At 52.9% G+C, this 17,506-nt stretch overlaps 8 protein-coding genes across 8 annotated transcripts; 3 read left to right on the forward strand and 5 right to left on the reverse strand.

The window, feature by feature from the left end:
• Positions 1 to 463: 463 nt before the first annotated feature.
• On the reverse strand, positions 464 to 1,993 carry G6M90_00g017130 (uncharacterized protein; the record flags this gene model as incomplete). Its single annotated transcript, XM_014693331.2, has 5 exons — positions 464 to 612; positions 677 to 1,141; positions 1,200 to 1,538; positions 1,595 to 1,789; positions 1,846 to 1,993. 5 exons carry the CDS (start codon positions 1,991 to 1,993, stop codon positions 464 to 466), a joined length of 1,296 nt encoding a protein of 431 aa, XP_014548817.2.
• Positions 1,994 to 2,783: 790 nt separating this feature from the next.
• On the reverse strand, positions 2,784 to 3,419 carry G6M90_00g017140 (uncharacterized protein; the record flags this gene model as incomplete). Its single annotated transcript, XM_014693330.1, has 2 exons — positions 2,784 to 3,317; positions 3,375 to 3,419. 2 exons carry the CDS (start codon positions 3,417 to 3,419, stop codon positions 2,784 to 2,786), a joined length of 579 nt encoding a protein of 192 aa, XP_014548816.1.
• Positions 3,420 to 4,328: 909 nt separating this feature from the next.
• On the forward strand, positions 4,329 to 5,279 carry G6M90_00g017150 (uncharacterized protein; the record flags this gene model as incomplete). The annotated part of the gene is made up of 4 exons (XM_066129794.1): positions 4,329 to 4,597; positions 4,672 to 4,851; positions 4,913 to 5,074; positions 5,132 to 5,279. The coding sequence occupies 4 exons, from the start codon at positions 4,329 to 4,331 to the stop codon at positions 5,277 to 5,279; spliced, it is 759 nt and encodes a 252-aa protein (XP_065985958.1).
• A 1,190-nt stretch (positions 5,280 to 6,469) lies between these two features.
• On the reverse strand, positions 6,470 to 7,602 carry CTB6 (Ketoreductase CTB6; the record flags this gene model as incomplete). The annotated part of the gene is made up of 3 exons (XM_014693328.1): positions 6,470 to 7,053; positions 7,111 to 7,528; positions 7,582 to 7,602. 3 exons carry the CDS (start codon positions 7,600 to 7,602, stop codon positions 6,470 to 6,472), a joined length of 1,023 nt encoding a protein of 340 aa, XP_014548814.1.
• Positions 7,603 to 8,223: 621 nt separating this feature from the next.
• BOA15_0 (Transcription factor) lies at positions 8,224 to 9,958 on the forward strand (the record flags this gene model as incomplete). Its single annotated transcript, XM_066129795.1, has 5 exons — positions 8,224 to 8,336; positions 8,389 to 9,114; positions 9,168 to 9,264; positions 9,319 to 9,518; positions 9,619 to 9,958. The coding sequence occupies 5 exons, from the start codon at positions 8,224 to 8,226 to the stop codon at positions 9,956 to 9,958; spliced, it is 1,476 nt and encodes a 491-aa protein (XP_065985811.1).
• Positions 9,959 to 10,657: 699 nt separating this feature from the next.
• On the reverse strand, positions 10,658 to 12,587 carry G6M90_00g017180 (uncharacterized protein; the record flags this gene model as incomplete). Its single annotated transcript, XM_066129796.1, has 3 exons — positions 10,658 to 11,621; positions 11,684 to 12,228; positions 12,303 to 12,587. 3 exons carry the CDS (start codon positions 12,585 to 12,587, stop codon positions 10,658 to 10,660), a joined length of 1,794 nt encoding a protein of 597 aa, XP_065985674.1.
• Positions 12,588 to 14,363: 1,776 nt separating this feature from the next.
• On the forward strand, positions 14,364 to 14,969 carry hsp30_0 (heat shock protein; the record flags this gene model as incomplete). Its single annotated transcript, XM_014693325.1, has 1 exon — positions 14,364 to 14,969. The coding sequence occupies one exon, from the start codon at positions 14,364 to 14,366 to the stop codon at positions 14,967 to 14,969; it is 606 nt and encodes a 201-aa protein (XP_014548811.1).
• Positions 14,970 to 16,194: 1,225 nt separating this feature from the next.
• Positions 16,195 to 17,271, reverse strand: CYCU4-2 (Cyclin-U4-2; the record flags this gene model as incomplete). The annotated part of the gene is made up of 1 exon (XM_014693324.1): positions 16,195 to 17,271. One exon carries the CDS (start codon positions 17,269 to 17,271, stop codon positions 16,195 to 16,197), a length of 1,077 nt encoding a protein of 358 aa, XP_014548810.1.
• Between the last annotated feature and the right edge of the window lie 235 nt (positions 17,272 to 17,506).

Genomic DNA, 17,506 nt, shown 5'->3' on the forward strand with positions numbered 1-17,506 from the left:
GCAGAAGATCTATCGAATTAGGACCTGTTCTAGTAGGGGGCCTCTACTTTTGGCAGAGTCGTTAAAGTAATGGCAATAGCTTACTATCACCCGATGCTTGGCTGAAGCCCTGTGCGCGCATGAAGTATCCTGACCATGATTTTAACCAAAAAGGCAAGACTTATTAGAGTCGTCCTCTTATACAAGCCATCTTACATTGATCAAATGGTTCCTCCGATTTCTCCCGTTTTTCTGTGTCGATAAAAGCCGCAGCACATTACAAATATCACTTTGGCCAAGGACATGCTCGTCATCTAATGTTTTTATCGTATCTATTGCAGAAATCAAATTGAATTGAACCTCTAAAATCTAGAGCACAGCAAAGCATCTTGTAGTGGTGCCAGGGAGATGAAGAAATCCAAAGAAGCCAGCCTGTTCTGCCACCATGAATTGATTTCCTGCCCGTCTCCGTCTCCGTGTTTCTTTAAGCCACTTCCAGCCAATCGGCGGGCGAGATGGTGCCAGACCAAGCCGGCTCGCCGTCTTTGTGACTTACGTCTTTATTTTCAGCCGCAAACTTCCTCATTTGCACCTTCTTTGGCACATCTGCACACGTCGCCGAGAGCGTGAGGCCTAAGGAAAAGACAGGTTTAGTATACCATTAGCTACGCAAGGAATAACTTGAGCCAGTACACACCTTGAAACTTCCAACCCTTGTCAAAAGTACCAGCGGTAGAGTCATCATCGTTAATGGACACCGCCTTGAGGTCGCGAATGTCAACGGTATCCTTGTTAAACGCCGCCTTGAGGTCGATATTGTCCTTCTTGCTGGATCCAGCGTCGAAGCTACTTCCAAGATTGATTTTGCCTTCCCCAAGCACAAGGGTCAACGTGTCACCGGTTCCGTCGCCGTTCAGCGAGGTGCCGCCCAAGGTGAATTCGTAAGTGAGATCCTTGATGATGTTGCAGGGAGGGGCAAAGGACCAATCTCCGGGAACGACTTGGAAAGTTGCCACGGTCTGCCTGTCGAAGTTGGACGGGTAGAAGTTGCCGAAAATCCACCAGCCCTTCTGGGGACGGCCGTACCAAGCATTGATCCCGACGTACTGGTTATTTCTAGCTTCAAAGCCGGGATCGGCACATTTTGCGCGGAGTCGAATATCTTGAAGCAAAATTGTTAGTCACAAGAAGGGCATCCATCTCCTTTTGCTTGCTCTCACCTTGGACCTTGAACTGGTCCTCTGCGGTCCCTCTCAGGAAGAACGTCTCGGCGGTAAGAGTAAGGTTGTTGATGCCGGTGATATCAATGGAGTCCGACTTGAAGGATTCTTGCATATTCACAGGAACCCACTTTGATTCTCCTCGCGAGGGCTGTTCCGTAATGACAAACTCGGCCTTGCCAGCTGGACCGGAGATTGTAGCGCCGATATCATCGTTGGTTCCCGACCACCAATCGTTGGATAGAGTGAAGCCGAACTCGATCTCCTTGATTTTGCGGCACGGCTCCGGTATCTTCATTTTCTTCAGAACATCCTGGGCCCGATGGCATTCAGAAAGGTCTGCGAATAGAGTCACGGTTAGCAGAGGCACGCAAGTCGTCACACAATGCCCGTACCTGTTTCGTCAGTGTCAGCGCGGCGGCCCAGGCTGGTGACGCCCCATGGGTTGTTGTTCCTGGTCAGAAAGGCAACGATAATCGAGCAGGTTATTGCGGTGAAGCCGTCAAAATTGCCGCTTTCCACTCGCTGCAGTTCCTCTCGGTCTGTCCCCGCGTCGTACATCTCTAGCTCCTGACAATCGTCCACGTCACCTGTCCCGAGACTCTTGTTAGCACTGATAATCCAGGTTGGCGGACAAGCTGCCTACCGTCGGCGCGAGCGACGAGGTTCGAAGCCCCGTTCGATGATGCGCAGCATGACGCCGGTGCTGCGTCGTCGCGAGCAGCAACCCGACTGCTAACCTGTTGGAGGCAGAGCAGGGTGCTCAACAGCACATAAAGAGACTTTTGGTTCATGGTAATGACTGTGTGAAGAGGCGGGTTTACTCTTGAGAAATAAAAACGATTGTCTTGGTGGTATTCTCTTTGTCTGTCACGAATTCAGTAGCACATGGGGAGCAGAGAGCGAGGTATATATCATGATGGCCGCTTGCTCACTCTGCTTTCTCACCTTGTCCTTTTTTTTTTGGGCGAACCACTGAGCTCGGCAGATGATTCCTTTGCCTTCCGAGTCATAATTTCGTGCCATCATGCCGCTGGTTCCGGAACCAATGCATGATGCGGAAATGGGATGAACCACGTAGCCATAATCTCAAGCTACAACATGAGGCCAGATGAATCCAGGACTCTTGGACTCGGCCACCGACCACGCCATTGCTGAACACTTATGACTTTGCATAAATCACGCGCGGCAGTTGCTAGCGGGCGTTGGCATAAGGTATGCAGCCTACGTGTAATCGTAATCTAATGCCTTATCAGCATTGTGGCCTGTCCTCTTTGCGCCGATCTTTGACATCGATGTCCGTATCACAGCCCAGGGCGGCATGAATGTGGGATGTGGTTACATCAAGCTGTCGATAGAGTCTGGGGTTGTCACGTCAGAACATTCTGGCAAATTAACCAACTTGGTGTGACTCGCGTTGACGGCGTCTCCGACGTGACATCTGGAGGCACAAGGATCTTGAACCATTTCGTAGCACGCAACACTAGAAACAAGCAACTACGCATAAACTGTGATGCAGACTACAACGTGTCCCTTTATTGTAATGTTGCCTTTTGCCTAGTGACTAAACTCGAACCCCATTTTCTACGTCTCGTTTGGATCTGGCATTTCCCCCGCAAGAATCATGTCTGGGGTCTCAGTCTGAAGGACTCCCTCGGCGTCACGGTATTCCTCCCGCGAATACAGCTCAATCGCGTTGAAGCCACAGCTATCAATGGCAGTAAAAAAGGTACAAGCTGCCTTGAACGGCACACGCCATTTCCACCAGATGGTCTCCTGGCCAACTTCGGCCGGGCCAACAATGGCCTCCTCCCAAAGTTCCCGTGGGTACGAGTAGTGCAACACCACGGCAGACTGCGCCTCGGATTTCTCGTCGAGTACCGCCATCCAATCGCTGGCAAGGCTGGTTGAGTTTCCGTTTGTTGATCTCTGAATCAGCGGCTCAATGAGGCTTCGTAACTCGGCGTCGGGTGTAGCCTCGAACCCCGTGTCGTAGTCTTGCACCGGGGGCTCAGTCTTCCATTCATCCAGGCGTTGTTGATCTGGGCTCCGGACCAGACTGAATATATTGTCTGCATCTTCGGCAGTGGCAGATTCCTCCATTAATTGATCGATGACCTAGAATACAGCGTTGGCAATTCTATCCTCGGGACTTGTGCTCGGTAGCTGGCATACCTTTGCTGGCACCTTGGCGGTGCAGAAGAGGAGAATGGCGGACATGATGAACAGTGATGGAGCAACGGGCGGATGGTGTGCAGAAGTGAAAGACGCGAAGCAGGCGTTCGACTAGGTGAAGGTGAAGAAGAAGACCTGGAAGGAGAAAAGGAAGAAGAACAAGGTTACGTGGAAGACAGCTACATGAACGGCAGATGAAATGATTGAAACACGACCGCTGCTTGCAAGTCCAATCACGTCAATGCTAATAGTATTCCGATAACATTCCCCTGTAATTTCCAGGCCACGCCACGAACACATGGGTTCCATTCGATCCACAATTGATTGATACTTATTTTATCTACCAAACTTATACACGGCCCTAGTTTCTCCCCAATGCCGGCGTCTGGGGTTGACGAGTCTTCCGGTCGTCCCGTCGCTGCGCTGCCCCCGAAGAAGTCGTCGTACAGGTGCAACTAGCGTATCGACGTGTTTCAACTTCTCTTGACTAGTTGAGGACACGGCAGTTGAACCTGCGGCGCATCAAATCATCCCACTGACATGGCCACGTCACAGCAGGCGCGCAGCATGGATCACGACATGAAAGGCATTGATCGGAGCTTGGCGACCACTCTAAACCACGTGGACTCACGTCTTCGCAATATCGACCCTGTCATTCTCGCTTGTAATTTTATGCCGTATCATGAACGCATGATTGCAGCGCCATGCTTCGAGCCTGCGCTCAGCGCTGCATGGCCGCGGCGGCAGTTGGAAAGCGTCGTAGTGAAGAGGCTTCATGCCATCAAGTGCATGGAGATAACATCGTCTTGGTGCTTGCCAAAGCCCAGGATATAAAGAACTACTCATCCTCGCCATGTATCCCTCAGCTTCAGTCACATCCATAAAGACACAAAGCCGGGTGCAGAGAACCCAGACACTCTTTTCCAAGACACTCGTTGAAATTCTTCTTCCAAAATGCAACTCACTGCTGCTGTCTCACTCCTTTTCTATGCCCTCGGGCTGGCGACGCCAATCTTGGATGAGCCCAGAGAAGTCGGGCCTCTGAGCAATATCAGTCCCCTTTTCCCTCGTGCCGGCACTGGCGATGACAAGACTGATCCCATCAAGGCCAAGGTGACCGTTACCAAGGGCAGCAAGAAAGACCCTACCGGTACCGGGGGGAATCAACTCACCTTTGATGTTGACTGCTGGGCTATTTTGTGCAAGGACGCCCCCAAGGTCTTGTAAGCTACTCGCCTGGCCAGGAAGAACCCCCCCCCTTGTTCACGTTCTTGTCTCTAAATGTCATCTATTATAGGCAGCGCGTGGTGAAGAAGAGAGTGACCCAAAACCGTAAGGACAGCAAGGCTTGCCCCTCGCCCTACACGAGGAAGAAGGATCCCGTCACGGCTCCCGCCAGAAACAACAAATGGGCACAGAGCGACTTTAACTCTGCCGAAGAGTATCCATTCGCGTCCTCCTTGCAGGGCGGAACCGGGTACGTTGCCACATGTAGCCTCGAGCCGTCTTTCCAGGCCGTCAACTAACCTTATCCGAAGGGCGTACTTGGTTCCTGTCAACGGAGCGTCTCAATCCACTCAGGGAGCTCAACTGGCCAATCTGTACAGGGCGAATAAGATCCTGCAGTTTGACCCCGAGAGCACGGCTGCTGGAGCCAGCAAAGGGACATGGTTTGAGTTGGAGTTCACCGGAGAACTGGGGTAAGAAGCTAGAATGATTTTTTGTCCTCGGGTGCCTACAGTCCTAACAACACATAGTCCTTACTGCGACGCCCTCGCAAGAGGCGACACGAGCGTTTGCGATGACAAGCACGATGCCAGCGGTCCGTGGGGCTTCGACGTGGCAAAGTTTGTCAGTCAGTGGAACGCGGCTACTGGGAAATATGATTATGCTGGAAAGAACTAAAGTCCTTCTATAAGTATACTGTAACAAACAGATGCTCAATATGGCATGGGTAGATGGCTCTGCGTGAGCGGTTCGTGGGCGGTGGATGGACCGTTGTGAACTCGTACCGTGTTGGAATGTTTATAGATTGCTGAGAAAGAGACATGTACATGTCTGGTATCCTTGGATAGCATAACGGGAGCGAACCCCAGTTCTCTCCTGCCCTACACGTGGTATCACAGCCATGCCGGCTGCATGCTCCTTTCTGCAAGTGACAATACTCTCTTTGAAAAGGTGGCACGCCCTTGCATCGCAACATATACGACAAGGCGTATCCCACATGCCAGTAATTGAGCCCGAAGCGAATTTAGCAAGTAGGCAATAGGTTGCGCCTAGTCAGCTGATTTTAAAGGTTTCAATAATGCCAACGATCCAACCCACCAAAGGCCCAGTGTAAGAGTCCCACGTGGCGATAACATTGAAGTTGGAGTTGAATGTGTATAGCCTCTCCATGAAATCAGAATATAACGTGTACTATTGATATCCAAGGTCATGGCCCGCGAACCTTGAGTAAAGATGACACAGCTGCACCCTCGCTATAGCAAGTGAGGACATGGCCCCTTGAGTCGGTGTAGGTGTGGTGCGTTGGTGTCGCGGGGCGTGATTTGATTATTGTAATGGCACCTGGGACTATTGGTAAGGCTTAGAGGGTAGAAGCCCCTAATAGCTTAGCTATCGGTCTAGGTTCTCTTTAATTAAATCTCTAAACATTAATGGCGGATAACAATGGCATGACAATGACATATCCCATCACCATGTAACTTTTTGACAGTCAGTCTAGTAGTATAAGCAGTCATAGTCTAGAATTGCCAACACCGACTCGATTGTGAGAATAATTCCACGAGACAAGGAATAACTAGAATTCTGTAGCTCTCTCACACTTATACTTGGCAACATTTATAAATGAGCAATGTGTTTTGCCGTCACTTTCACTGCGGACAGCAGGCCAAGTATACCGGATATGACAAACGAAGCCAAATCTAGCTCTTCCCCTATATTCTATCCACAAATACACCCATTATTTACATTGAACCGGGCTCTCTATCTCAACGCACAAAATTCCCCTATTCCAGTCACGCAAGTCTAACAAGACAAAACGCACTTCACTACCGCAACGCCTCCTCGACCAGCGGCACTAATACCAGCAACCGTTACTTTCTGCCAGTGAGCTCCAAAAAGTGATCCACAACAGAAACAACCTGCTCCTCAAACGTCTTGTACTGAACCCCCAGGACCCTAGTAGCCTTTGTGCCGTCCACCCTGGCCCCCGTGGCAGACGGCTCCGCGCCGCCGTCAAACTTGAACACGCCGTCCGCATACTCCCCCGGGTACCGCCTCTTGACAATCTCAAACGACCGGGCAGAGTCGACGCCCCCGGCCTCCGCCGCGGCAGCCAGGAAGTCCTGGTTCCCCGGGACTTTGGGATCCAGCGCGAGCACATGTATCCTCGCAACGTCGTCGACGTGCACGCTCGCCCCGCGAAGGGGGTATCCGCCCGCGTGGCCGAGAAGAGGGCCGATGAGGATGCCGTTGGTCCCCTTGGCAATGGAGCCCGCTTCCGTGACGGTCTCGTCGCGGCCAAACACGAACACGGGCATGATGTTGATCACGTCAAAGGGCGGCTTGTGCGCGGATACAAAGTCCCTGGTGGCCTGGTACGCGAGGGCCTTGGAGGCGGCGTAGGCGGCCAAGTCGTCTGCGAATGGAGGCTGCGTCTCAACGTCGAGGGTATTTTCTGCAACATTGTTAGGTAGGTATTTCCGCGTGTGTCTGGGGGATGGGGGACCCTTACCGTTGATGACCTCGCCGGTTGCCATTCGGGCGCTGCTCGCAATCGATGCCACGCTGGCTGTGATTACCACCCGTTTGATCCCTGTCGCCTTGAGCGCGGACTCGAGTATTCCCACGGTGCCCTGGATGGCGGGCCGGATGAGGGAGGTTTCATGGTCTTGTCCGCTGTTGTCTGGTATCGGAGACGCGACGTGCACAATGTACTTTGCTCCCTTGACGGCTTCGTCGTAGGCCCCGGGGACGGTGATGTCGGGGACGATGAAGCTGGTGAGTTGTGGGGGCTTGTACTTTTGCAGAGAGGGCAGGGAGGAGATCCTGTCGAAGCCGGCCTGGTTGCGGACGGCCGCGCGAACCGTGTACCCGTTTTCGAGGAGCTCGACGAGGGTTTTGAAGCCGATCATGCCGGTGGCGCCGGTCAACTGGGGCTTTGTTAGATACTGTGCAACCGTGTTTGGGTGCGGAGAAGGCATACCAGGACGATATCTCCAGTCATTTTGCTTGGGCTTGAAGTTGAGGGGCTGATGTTTAGGGGTTGATGTTGAGTGTATTGTATGGTTGGGGCAAGACTGGTCTGTGCCTGGATTGTGCTGTGATTGGAGTCAAAGGTTGTAGGAAGACGGTAATCCTAAACTGTTAATAGTGTAATGGTGTCGATGTGAGAAGATGCTGTTTGTTGATCCGGATTCAACCCCTTATATGCACCTCGAGGCACCAGACGTGATTCCATCACATCCGTGTATTGCTAAGCATCGCCCCATTGCATATTTGTGCTCTGCCCATAGGACAAAGCGTACAGCCCGATTATGAAAGCATGGCCGCTAAGAGCAAGCGGAATACTCTTTATTCCGAGTTTATTTGTGTAACAATGTTTGCCGGAACAATTAGTAATGGCTGGCAGTTGCCGGACGCCACGGCCCACGGATATCCGGCGTTTTTTGCGGGCGAATTGCCGCCGTTTGTCCGCAAAAGCCCGCAAAAGTCCGCAACGTGCCGCAACGACCATCGTATCAATCTTCCACATTTCCTTGCCCCACTTAATGCCGCAAAAATCCGCAGCCTCATATCACACCTCTGCTCCCTTTCTGTCGTGACACGAACAAACTCTTTGGTCATAATGCCCGCGAAACACATGCCCCCAGCCTCAGTGTCCCCATACTCGTGCCTAGGATGTCGCGAGGCAAAGAGAAAATGCGATCGTCTTCATCCCGAGTGCACGCTCTGCACACAGTAAGCAACCCACCCAAGCCGCCATGTACGGCATCTAACCCAAGACCTCCAGAAAGAATATCCCATGTTCGTATCCCCATCGTCGGAAACGGAGGGAATTACGAAACTCGTCAGAGGCGGCGTCGCCCGCTGCCGGGAGCAGTGTAGCCAGTCCAGAGTCATCCTTGGCCAGACGCCCAGTGCCAGTGGTGTCGGCAACCGCAGCGAATTTGTTGGCGGAGCGGTTCATGGATCCGGAGCTGTTTGCGTTTGCGCAGCTTGAGCTTCCCGGTTTGGAAGTAGAGTCCCTTGTGACGGACGATGTGGAGGCCTTGGTTGGAGATGTGCAGGATATACAGGCCACCGCTCAATTTTTCTTTGAGACGGTGCACACCTGGATGCCCATCGTCTCCAAGGTGGGCTTCTCGCAATCTCTTATCAGGAGAATGACACACCAGCGGGCCGAGTTCTTCCTGCTGGTCTTGTCAATGAAGCTGTGCAGTTCGCGTGTGACGAATGCCAGGACGAATCTTTACCGGACGGCTCGACAGCTCCATGCCGACATGGAGCGATCCGGAACCCTGAGCCTTCTGGTGCTGCAAGCTGGTATCCTCATCGCGCTGTATGAGATGGGTCACGGGCTGTACCCCGACGCCTACCTTTCTGTCGCGCAGTGTGCTCGATACGGTACCGCGCTCGGGGTCGACAAGACGATTGTCTCGAGGGACCTGGCCGCAACCAAGGTGCCAGACTTGGAAGAAGCCCGTCGGGTGTGGTGGTCCATCTTGGTTCTCGACAGGTAAGTCATGTCAGGATCGGGCTCACATCGAGGACCAGCCCTGACGCCACTAGATTCATGAATCTGTGCGACCCGATGCGCCACCTTGTGACGGCAGACCCCGATTCAACCAGCTACCTGCCCATTGATGACGAGGAATGGGACTCTGGAGTGAGTGGCCTCTGGACGTGACTTGGCCATGTTGCTGAATCCCTTGTCCAACAGACATCTGGTGCCGGGAACGCATTCACGCTCGGATCCGCCATCAGCCTCCGCCTCGGCCGGTTTGCGCGCTTCGCCCAAGCCGCGCACCTCCTGAGCCAGGTGCTGCACCAAGTCGCCGACAGGTCGAGCGATACGACGCAGCTGAGACGGACCATCTTCTCGCTGGTGAATGTCTCCAGAATCGAGGCCGACATGAGACAGTTGGAGCTCTGTACGCAAATGGCAGTCTGCTACAGGCGCGTTTTTTGCCCTGACCGGATCGTGACTTGCCATTGACACCACGGGCTAACTGGCACGCAGTGGCATCCTGCTTCTCGACCACCCGACGCTGTTACCCCCGGGGCATCAACAGCACGGCGCGGGCGACCTGTCGAGCGAAACCTCGTCGATTCTGCAAGCCGCTTTAAACATGTCGCTACACTTCTCCGACGCCCACATGACGAGATTGTGCGATTTCATGTCACCGTTCTTATTGTATCTCATGTACAAGGTATCCGCTGTCTGCATGAAGCGCAGCTTGGGCCGGGACTCGGAGTCGTTGGATGCCAGGAATGCACAGGCGGTGCGCCTTTCGCTCGGGTATTTGAGCCGTCGGTGGCTGGCTGCTGGTGAGCACGGGGAACGAGAGGTCACCGAGTGAGGATAAGCTGACGAGTTGTAGATGTTTACTTGTCGCTTTTGAGCCGCCTAGAGGTCTTGTTCATGACGCAGCAGTACGGAAAGATGTTGCCCTTTCGGGCATGTGAAACACGAAGACCTTGCGCATAACATTTCAATAATGTTGTTGTACGAGTGGGCTCTATTATCATTGGCCAGTTGGCCGAATCTGGTTAGTAGTCACATGCATGCATACTATAATACTGCTCCCAATTGGCACATGTGGCTAAAATACCAGACATATACTGCTCCCATTGGAGATTCGCAGTCCAACACTGTCGACGCATTACGTATGGCCGTGATGATGAAGGAATCGGATGGTGTCTGCAAGGCAAGCCTGCCATGTCCCTCAGAGGAGTGGGTGGCGATGACATTGGGAGGAAACCCAACAGTGCCGACCCGTGAAGCTCAAGTAGTTGATACGGGGCTAGAGTTCAAGGTCCATGTATGTACTTTGTGCATTTTTCTCTATTCGTCAACTTTTGTGCATAATTTTTTGTATGTCCTACCTCGCCTTTACTAAACAGATAAAAATTCAAAGTTTCTTCGCACTACTGGCAATCTCTTTTTTTTTTTTTTTTTTTTTTTTCATCCACATTGTCCTTGATGTTGTGCTCGCCCCAAAAGCTATTGACTTCTACCGAGTAAAAAAAAACGGTCCCAAGCGACGACCTTTCAATGTTCAAATGCTTGATCTTCCAGCGCATGCCTTGTTTTCCAAATCAAGCACCTCATTCCTGCATTTCTCTGACGCACAAGCCCAAACGGTCGCTGCAGCAAATTCGGCTTTGCAGTCAACCTGGAATTGTGGTCGGTCCTTTTGACAAAACGACGATAAATTTTGGGACTTGACGTTATCAATGCACGCCTTGTCCGCTTCGCAACTCCGGACCATGGCTTTAGGAACTTCGTTGCAGCGTTTTCTCCATTCGTCCCGAGTAATGGGAGCCATATCCCCGTGAATATCCCAGTCGGTCACGATGCCGCCGTTGTACTCGGCCACGGGATCCTTGCCAGCAACACATTCCTTGCTCTTGAGGGCCTCGAGGCCTCGTCGGCACTTGTCCGTCTCGCAAAGCTTGACGAGCGGGTCAAGCACATCTTGACACTGCTTGCTGTCTTGTGGTGCCTTTGCGCATCGCGTGAAGAGACTGCCGCAGACCATCTCCTTCTGACATTCGCTTTTCGTGCACTGCTCCTGGACCAGCATCGTGGCCTGTCTGCACACCAGCCTCCACTGCTTGCCTGCCTCTGTTTGCGACAGCTTTGGCTTCTGGTCGTCATTCGATGCGTCAGAGAAGACGCGTCGATCCGCCGCGCAATACCTCTCGTAACTGTTGACAAAGTCCTCCTTGCAAGATTCTGAGTTGCACTTTTCCTTGTAGCGCGCGAATCGATCCAAGCATTCTCGCTTCGTGGTTGGTGATAACGGGGTGCAAGGCAAGTACGCATTTTCCACCAATTCTGTTGCACACGTCTCATTTTTTTTACTCTTGTCCGCTTTACAATCAGTGTACAGGGGAAGGAGTGCAGCTTGGCAATCCTTCTTCCATGATATCTCTGGTACGTTCTTGAACAGGCGAAACCTTTCCCACAGGTCGCGCATTCGTTTCCTCTGGTCTTTGGTGAACTCATAAAGACAGGAGCTATAAAAATTAGTCTCTTAATACGTGGGACAAGCAAGGCAATGTGCCGACTGGTCTCTTACGCGGGGCCATAACCCATATAGTTGTGGATTGGGTCCTCTCCTTTATACTTTGGTCCGCGACAAGAATCCAAACCTCGCGTGCATTTGTAATCAGGCCGCGCCATGGCAGGCGTATCGTCGATAAAGTCGCCCCCGTCGCAGCCATACTCATGAGGATGCAGGAGACCGAGCCAGTGGCCAACCTCGTGGACTAGCGTGATTCCCCCGTTAAATTTCGTGTTAGAACCCCCAGGAATTGTTCCAACTATTATATTCACAAGGTCGGCTTCAAGGCCATGGAGACCCCACTGATCCGGGGTCAATGCCTCGCCGAGGTTATAGCCCTTGTGTACCTCGCTGACAACAAAGCCCTCGAGTCCCTGGAGGATATAAGCATTGAGAGTCTTTTGATCGCCTTGACGTAACTGACTTCTCATTGCAAGGCTATCATTCTTCACTGCCCATGTTGCATTGTTGACTCGCCTAATCTTCTTGAGATTAAAATGGAACTTGGACTCCTCAAAGGCCTTGTTTAGCACGTCCATCTGGTTGTTCAGCATTGTGTCCTGTGCGTGTTTTGTCTTGTTAGTCGAGTCCTGGACCATAAAGCAACCATGTCAGTCTAGCTAGCTTCACGTACACTGGCGAGGGTTTGGTTGTCTTGGTGGGACATGACAACATGCAAGTACGTATCAATGTTGATGGTTTCGTTTGCATCGATGGAGCGAGTCTTGTGCTGCTGTTCCTTCTTTTGAAGCTCCTCGTGTGCATCCACAAGCTCCTTGGAAGGGTGGGTATTGCCACAACGATACACCAGCTCTTCGGCCGCCTGATCCCCAGGAGCTGATGCTGCGGCTGCGGCAATTATAAACGAGGCATGGGCAGTCAATCCCAGCAGCCGAATGGCCAATGCGCCTGGCAGCATGGCAAATAAGTGGCCTTTACTTTGAGTAAGAGGAGAAAGAGAAGAAAAGAGAGGATCAACGTTGGGAATCAAAAGAAGCAAACTGGATAAGTTAATTAATACAAAGTAAAATAGAGGAAAGGAAAAGACAGTTTATATAAAGAGCCCAAGTAATAAGCATAAAAAAAAATAATACACGGGCATGACTCTTACACGAGCATGACTTTTGCCGCTTTTGCTTGATCGCATGATCTTTGTTAAAGACGCTGATTCTGCCACTTTAGCCGAAAGTACCTGGCCCTTGCCGACCCAGCAACAGCCAGGTAGACCTTTTCAAGTCCTAAATGCTGGAATACGACAGGCATGCGGTGCAGTGGACGGAGGACAAGGAGTCAATGGGAATTGGCCAAGAGATACGACGAAGATGCAGATTGTAGTACTGTGAGGCAATAAATCAAGTAGACCTATATCACACCTTTTGCCAGTATTGAGATAGTTGCTGGCTGACAGTACAAGGACGGTAGTTTTGGTTTGATCTGAAATGCAGGCTTGCAAGCATGATAGCAGAAGACCAACTGCGTCCAACAAGTGACACTGCATTAATGGTAATATAGGAGCATGTCAATAAAGTTGGCTACATGGCCTTGCCGACAAAGCGCTTGTGGGCCCAAGAAAGTATACAACCAATTAAAAGTGGTACGAGTCATGCCCGTATAGCCAAAGTATTATGCAAAGTAGCCAAAGTATTATGCCCAGTAGCCAAAGCGTCATGCCCGGTAGCTAAAGCGTTATGCCCGTAGGAATTCCCTAGCACAGCACTATATACGCATAAAAAAGGGACCACTAAACACGCTTCACCCTAAAATTTATTATATTACCTCTTAGCTCTGATCAGGTAAGCACAGTATTAATTGTAGTGTAAGTTTTGTAGTTTTAGTAAGATATAATATATTGTAAGGCGAATACTCCTATAGGGTACAGCTTTGTACAAGCTAGTATCGCGGCCGGGCTAGGAGCAATACAAGCTAAGGCTAGTATTAGGCACCGTAATATATATTAGTAGTTTATAAAAAAGCGGAAATTGCCTCTCAACTATTAATTTATTACTATTATACGTTATTAGCTTGCAGCTATTATAATAGACTGGCTATACTTGCTATTACACGTATATATTCTTTAAAGGGAAAAAAAATCCTTACTTAAATGCGTTTCTTATCCGATGATTATCCGGTCCAGGTCTGGGTCGGATCCGTAAGGGCCCTAACCAAGACCCGAGCTTCTAAGCTCGAGTCCGTAACAGCTACGTACTTTCTTACCCTGGGGAGCTATGTACAGCAACCAGTTGACGTTAGCTGGTGCCACTGTGGCAAGGTTGACAGCCCCACCTGCCCGATCGGGTGGTCAGGTCCCCTCTGGTAGGTTCTGGTAGGTTCTGGACATGTCGCCACAGCACGAGCAGCTTCAACTGGCATCGGGAGCTTTCCAACTGCCACAGCTCACACGCATCCGAGTACGTCAATGCTGCGTAGCTGATTTCTAGACATTTCCAGAAATCAACCACAATGGCGTGTTTTTCTCTAGGCCCCCGCCGACACGGCGTTTGCTTCATCTCCCTCTCGAGCATAAAATGCGACCGTCATCCCCTCCTCCTCAACCCGAAATCCAACACATCTTGACAAGACACAAAATCACCAACACAACAGTTGTATGCAGTGCTTCAGAGCATCTCGGCCCACCGGCATCCTACGAACTCTACAACGCAACATCGTCCCGGCCATCACCACACCACCACGCACAATGTCCTTCTTCCCACGAGGTTTCTACGAAGCCGACGCTTCATCCTTCACCCCGCTCTTCCGCCTCCTCGACGACTTTGACAGCTACACCCGCCAGGCGGGCGGCCAGCCCAACGGCCGACGCGCAGGCGCCTCCATCTGGCAGCCCAAGTTTGACGTCCGCGAGACCGACGACGCCTACGAGCTGCACGGCGAGCTGCCCGGCATGAACAAGGACACGGTCCACATTGAATTCACCGAGCCGCAGACGATGTCGGTCCGCGGCAGGGCCGAGCGCTCCTACTCCGAGGGCACCCCGTCGGCCGGCCAGATCGAGGACGTGACCGACAAGCCCGCCATCACCCAGGGCGGCGAGCCCTCGCACAAGGCCACCGTCGAGGACGAGGGCGCCGCCGCCGCCGCCGCCGAGCAGGCGCAGGCCGAGCCCCAGGCGCCCCAGTACAAGTACTGGCTCACCGAGCGCAGCGTCGGCGAGTTCTCTCGCACCTTTAACTTCCCGGCGCCGGTGCAGCATGACGCCGTCTCGGCTAGCTTCAAGGACGGCATCCTGAGCGTCTCCGTGCCCAAGGCCAAGAAGCCCGAGGCGCGCCGCATCACCATCTCCTAAAAGCCGATTCGGTGGCCGACTTATGATACACACGACTTTTATAATGTTGACCGCACACACGCACACACAATCCTTTCTTGCGAGTTGGCAGTTGATGGTGTTTTGTTGAATGGGGGGAGAGCACAATGGCAGAATGCGCAATTTGACATGGTTTTCGTTGTCTTGCTGCTTGCAATTCGCTCCTTTGCATGCCGAGCCTGCCAAGGCTGAGATTGTAATAACATAGTCTTGTTAATTGATACCTCATTACGCTCCTTTGAGCCGGTAAATAACCTGGTCTTGTGCTACTTTCGTGATGAAGACGTGATATTTGTCGTGAATAGACGTGGAATCGAGGGCATCGCTTCAACGTATCGGGTAATACACCTTGAAAATCGTCGTGTTAAAAGGACCACAAATACCTTGGCCTCGCTTAGCCCTTAGCAATGTAAATGCATGAAGAGCTGGCAATGTCAGGCCCTGGATCCCCCATGCGCCGTCGTGGCTCATGAGTCGGCCGGCTTGTCATTACCCGCACAGCAACCACGGAGTCTCCCGACGTGTCTGTTTCCGCCTCGCAAACTTGAGGGCAGAGGTACCTAGGCAAGCATGCAGATGTGGCATTTTTGGTCTTGTAGCGTGTGCAAACAGTCCCGAAGCTATCCCATAGAGAAGGCACTCAAACCACCATTTGCAATTGTAGGGTAGTCAGATGCTGCCAAGCTATTGAGCAGCATAAACGATCAAGGTCTCTAGCTCATCGGCGTGATAAAAGACAACACTTTAACCGGTCTCGTAATAAAGTGCGCCGGTAGGTACCCTAACCCAATAGAGTCATACGTCTAGATTATCACATTAGAGGTGCTGTCGAAACAAAGCTTCACGCAGCCATTGCGCAAGATGACCTTGTTCACAAGCCCGAGCTCATCACCGGCCCTTCACCATCGGACACTCCAAAAGAACAAAACTACAAAAGCAAGGCTGGGTCAAGAAAACGCCCGTTCATATTAAAAAGAAACCCGCCAACACAACGCCATGGACTCGATGCATCATGCCCGCCCGCCACTCGCTAGCCGTCACTCATTACAGATATCCCATTTTCCATTCTAATAATACACACGCCTACCGAAGCGCAACCCATTCGCTACCCAAGACCATGATACGCCGGCCAAACACCAAGATGCAACCCTAGACCCCCTCGCCCATCCCGTCCCGTCCCATGCCCATCCGATATATGTGTGTTTCATCACCCGCTTGCCTGCGCCATCTCCCTAGGCCTCTTGCTCAACTTCAAGGTCGGCACGTCCATGCCCCTAAGAGCCTGCTGGGCCCTGCCGTCGCGCAGCTCCTCCCAGTGCCTCCGCAGCGGCTCCTCGCCGACGACGAGCTCGAAGCCAGCCAGGAAGCAGAAGCTGATTTCCAGCCGGGCCAGCTCGACCTCGCTGACGCCCCCTACGCGTGCGACCTTGGCGTGCGGGTACGACAGGTCCTCGAGCGCCTTCATGGCGACGCGCAGCCCCGCCAGGACCAGCCTGTGGGCGTTGCGCTTCGTCACCGGGATGGCGCGCTCCTCGACGGCCAGCCGGTGGATGTAGAGCGACGTGGCGAGGTAGACGGCCGTGCTCATGGGGCAGAACCTGTGCAGCCGCAGCAGGTACTGGCTTATCGGGATCGGCGGCTCCTTTTTGCTGTAGAACTTGCGCGTGATGGCGCCGTGCTGGAGGTTGACGGGCCGCGAGTCGGCGCCGACAATGATGTACGGCTCCGCGTCGGCGTCTGGGTGCTGGCGCAGCCTGACGCCGTCTATGGGTTCCGCGGACGTGGATGGCATCGCAGACGCGTGCTGTTGGGCCGCGAGTTGGGCAGACATGGAAGCGCTGTAGGCTTGCAGCCTGTCGATGCCGCTCGTCGCTTCGCCCGCGTCGCCGTGTTGCCGGTGGGCGGCTGCTCGCTCGGCCTGCTGCCTCGCGTTCGCCAGGCTCTGCTGGGAGCGCGACCGGACCATGTTGTCCTTTTCGACCTGCATGCCCGTCATCTGGGGGTCGGTGGGCGTCTTGGGCGGCGGCGTCGGGGGGATGTCGCCCGTCATGAGGACCAGGAGCTCGACGCTGGCGCTGAGGAGGCGCAGCGCTTCGGCAGCGGGTAGTTTAAAGAGGTCGTCTTGGTCGGCGGCGCTGCCGTCGTGGTCGACAATGGCGAGACCGGGGTCGGACGAAGGCATCGGGGGGGAAGGGGGGATCGCGGCTCGGGCTGCAGCGTCCGAGGCATCCCGCTGTATCTGAGCGTGATCGGTGGCCGCAGGTTGATGGTCAGTGTCGGCCATGGCCACGTCGGAAATGATAAAGTGTCTGGTGGTCGGCGGCGGGAGATGGTAGGGGCTGCAAAGGAGGACAAGTCTTGACGGTCACGACACGACGTCGCGGATGCGCAGGTGGCGCCCGAGATGATTCAGATGGGATAGAAAAGCTGTCTGACCCTTATTCATGATATATCCAACTGTCCACACAAGTACGAATGTTGGCAGACTGACGGGTGAAGGGGAAAACACGACGAGAAGG

This window comes from Metarhizium brunneum, chromosome 1, assembly GCF_013426205.1.
Source record: "Metarhizium brunneum chromosome 1, complete sequence".
In the NCBI taxonomy this organism is placed as follows: domain Eukaryota; kingdom Fungi; phylum Ascomycota; class Sordariomycetes; order Hypocreales; family Clavicipitaceae; genus Metarhizium; species Metarhizium brunneum.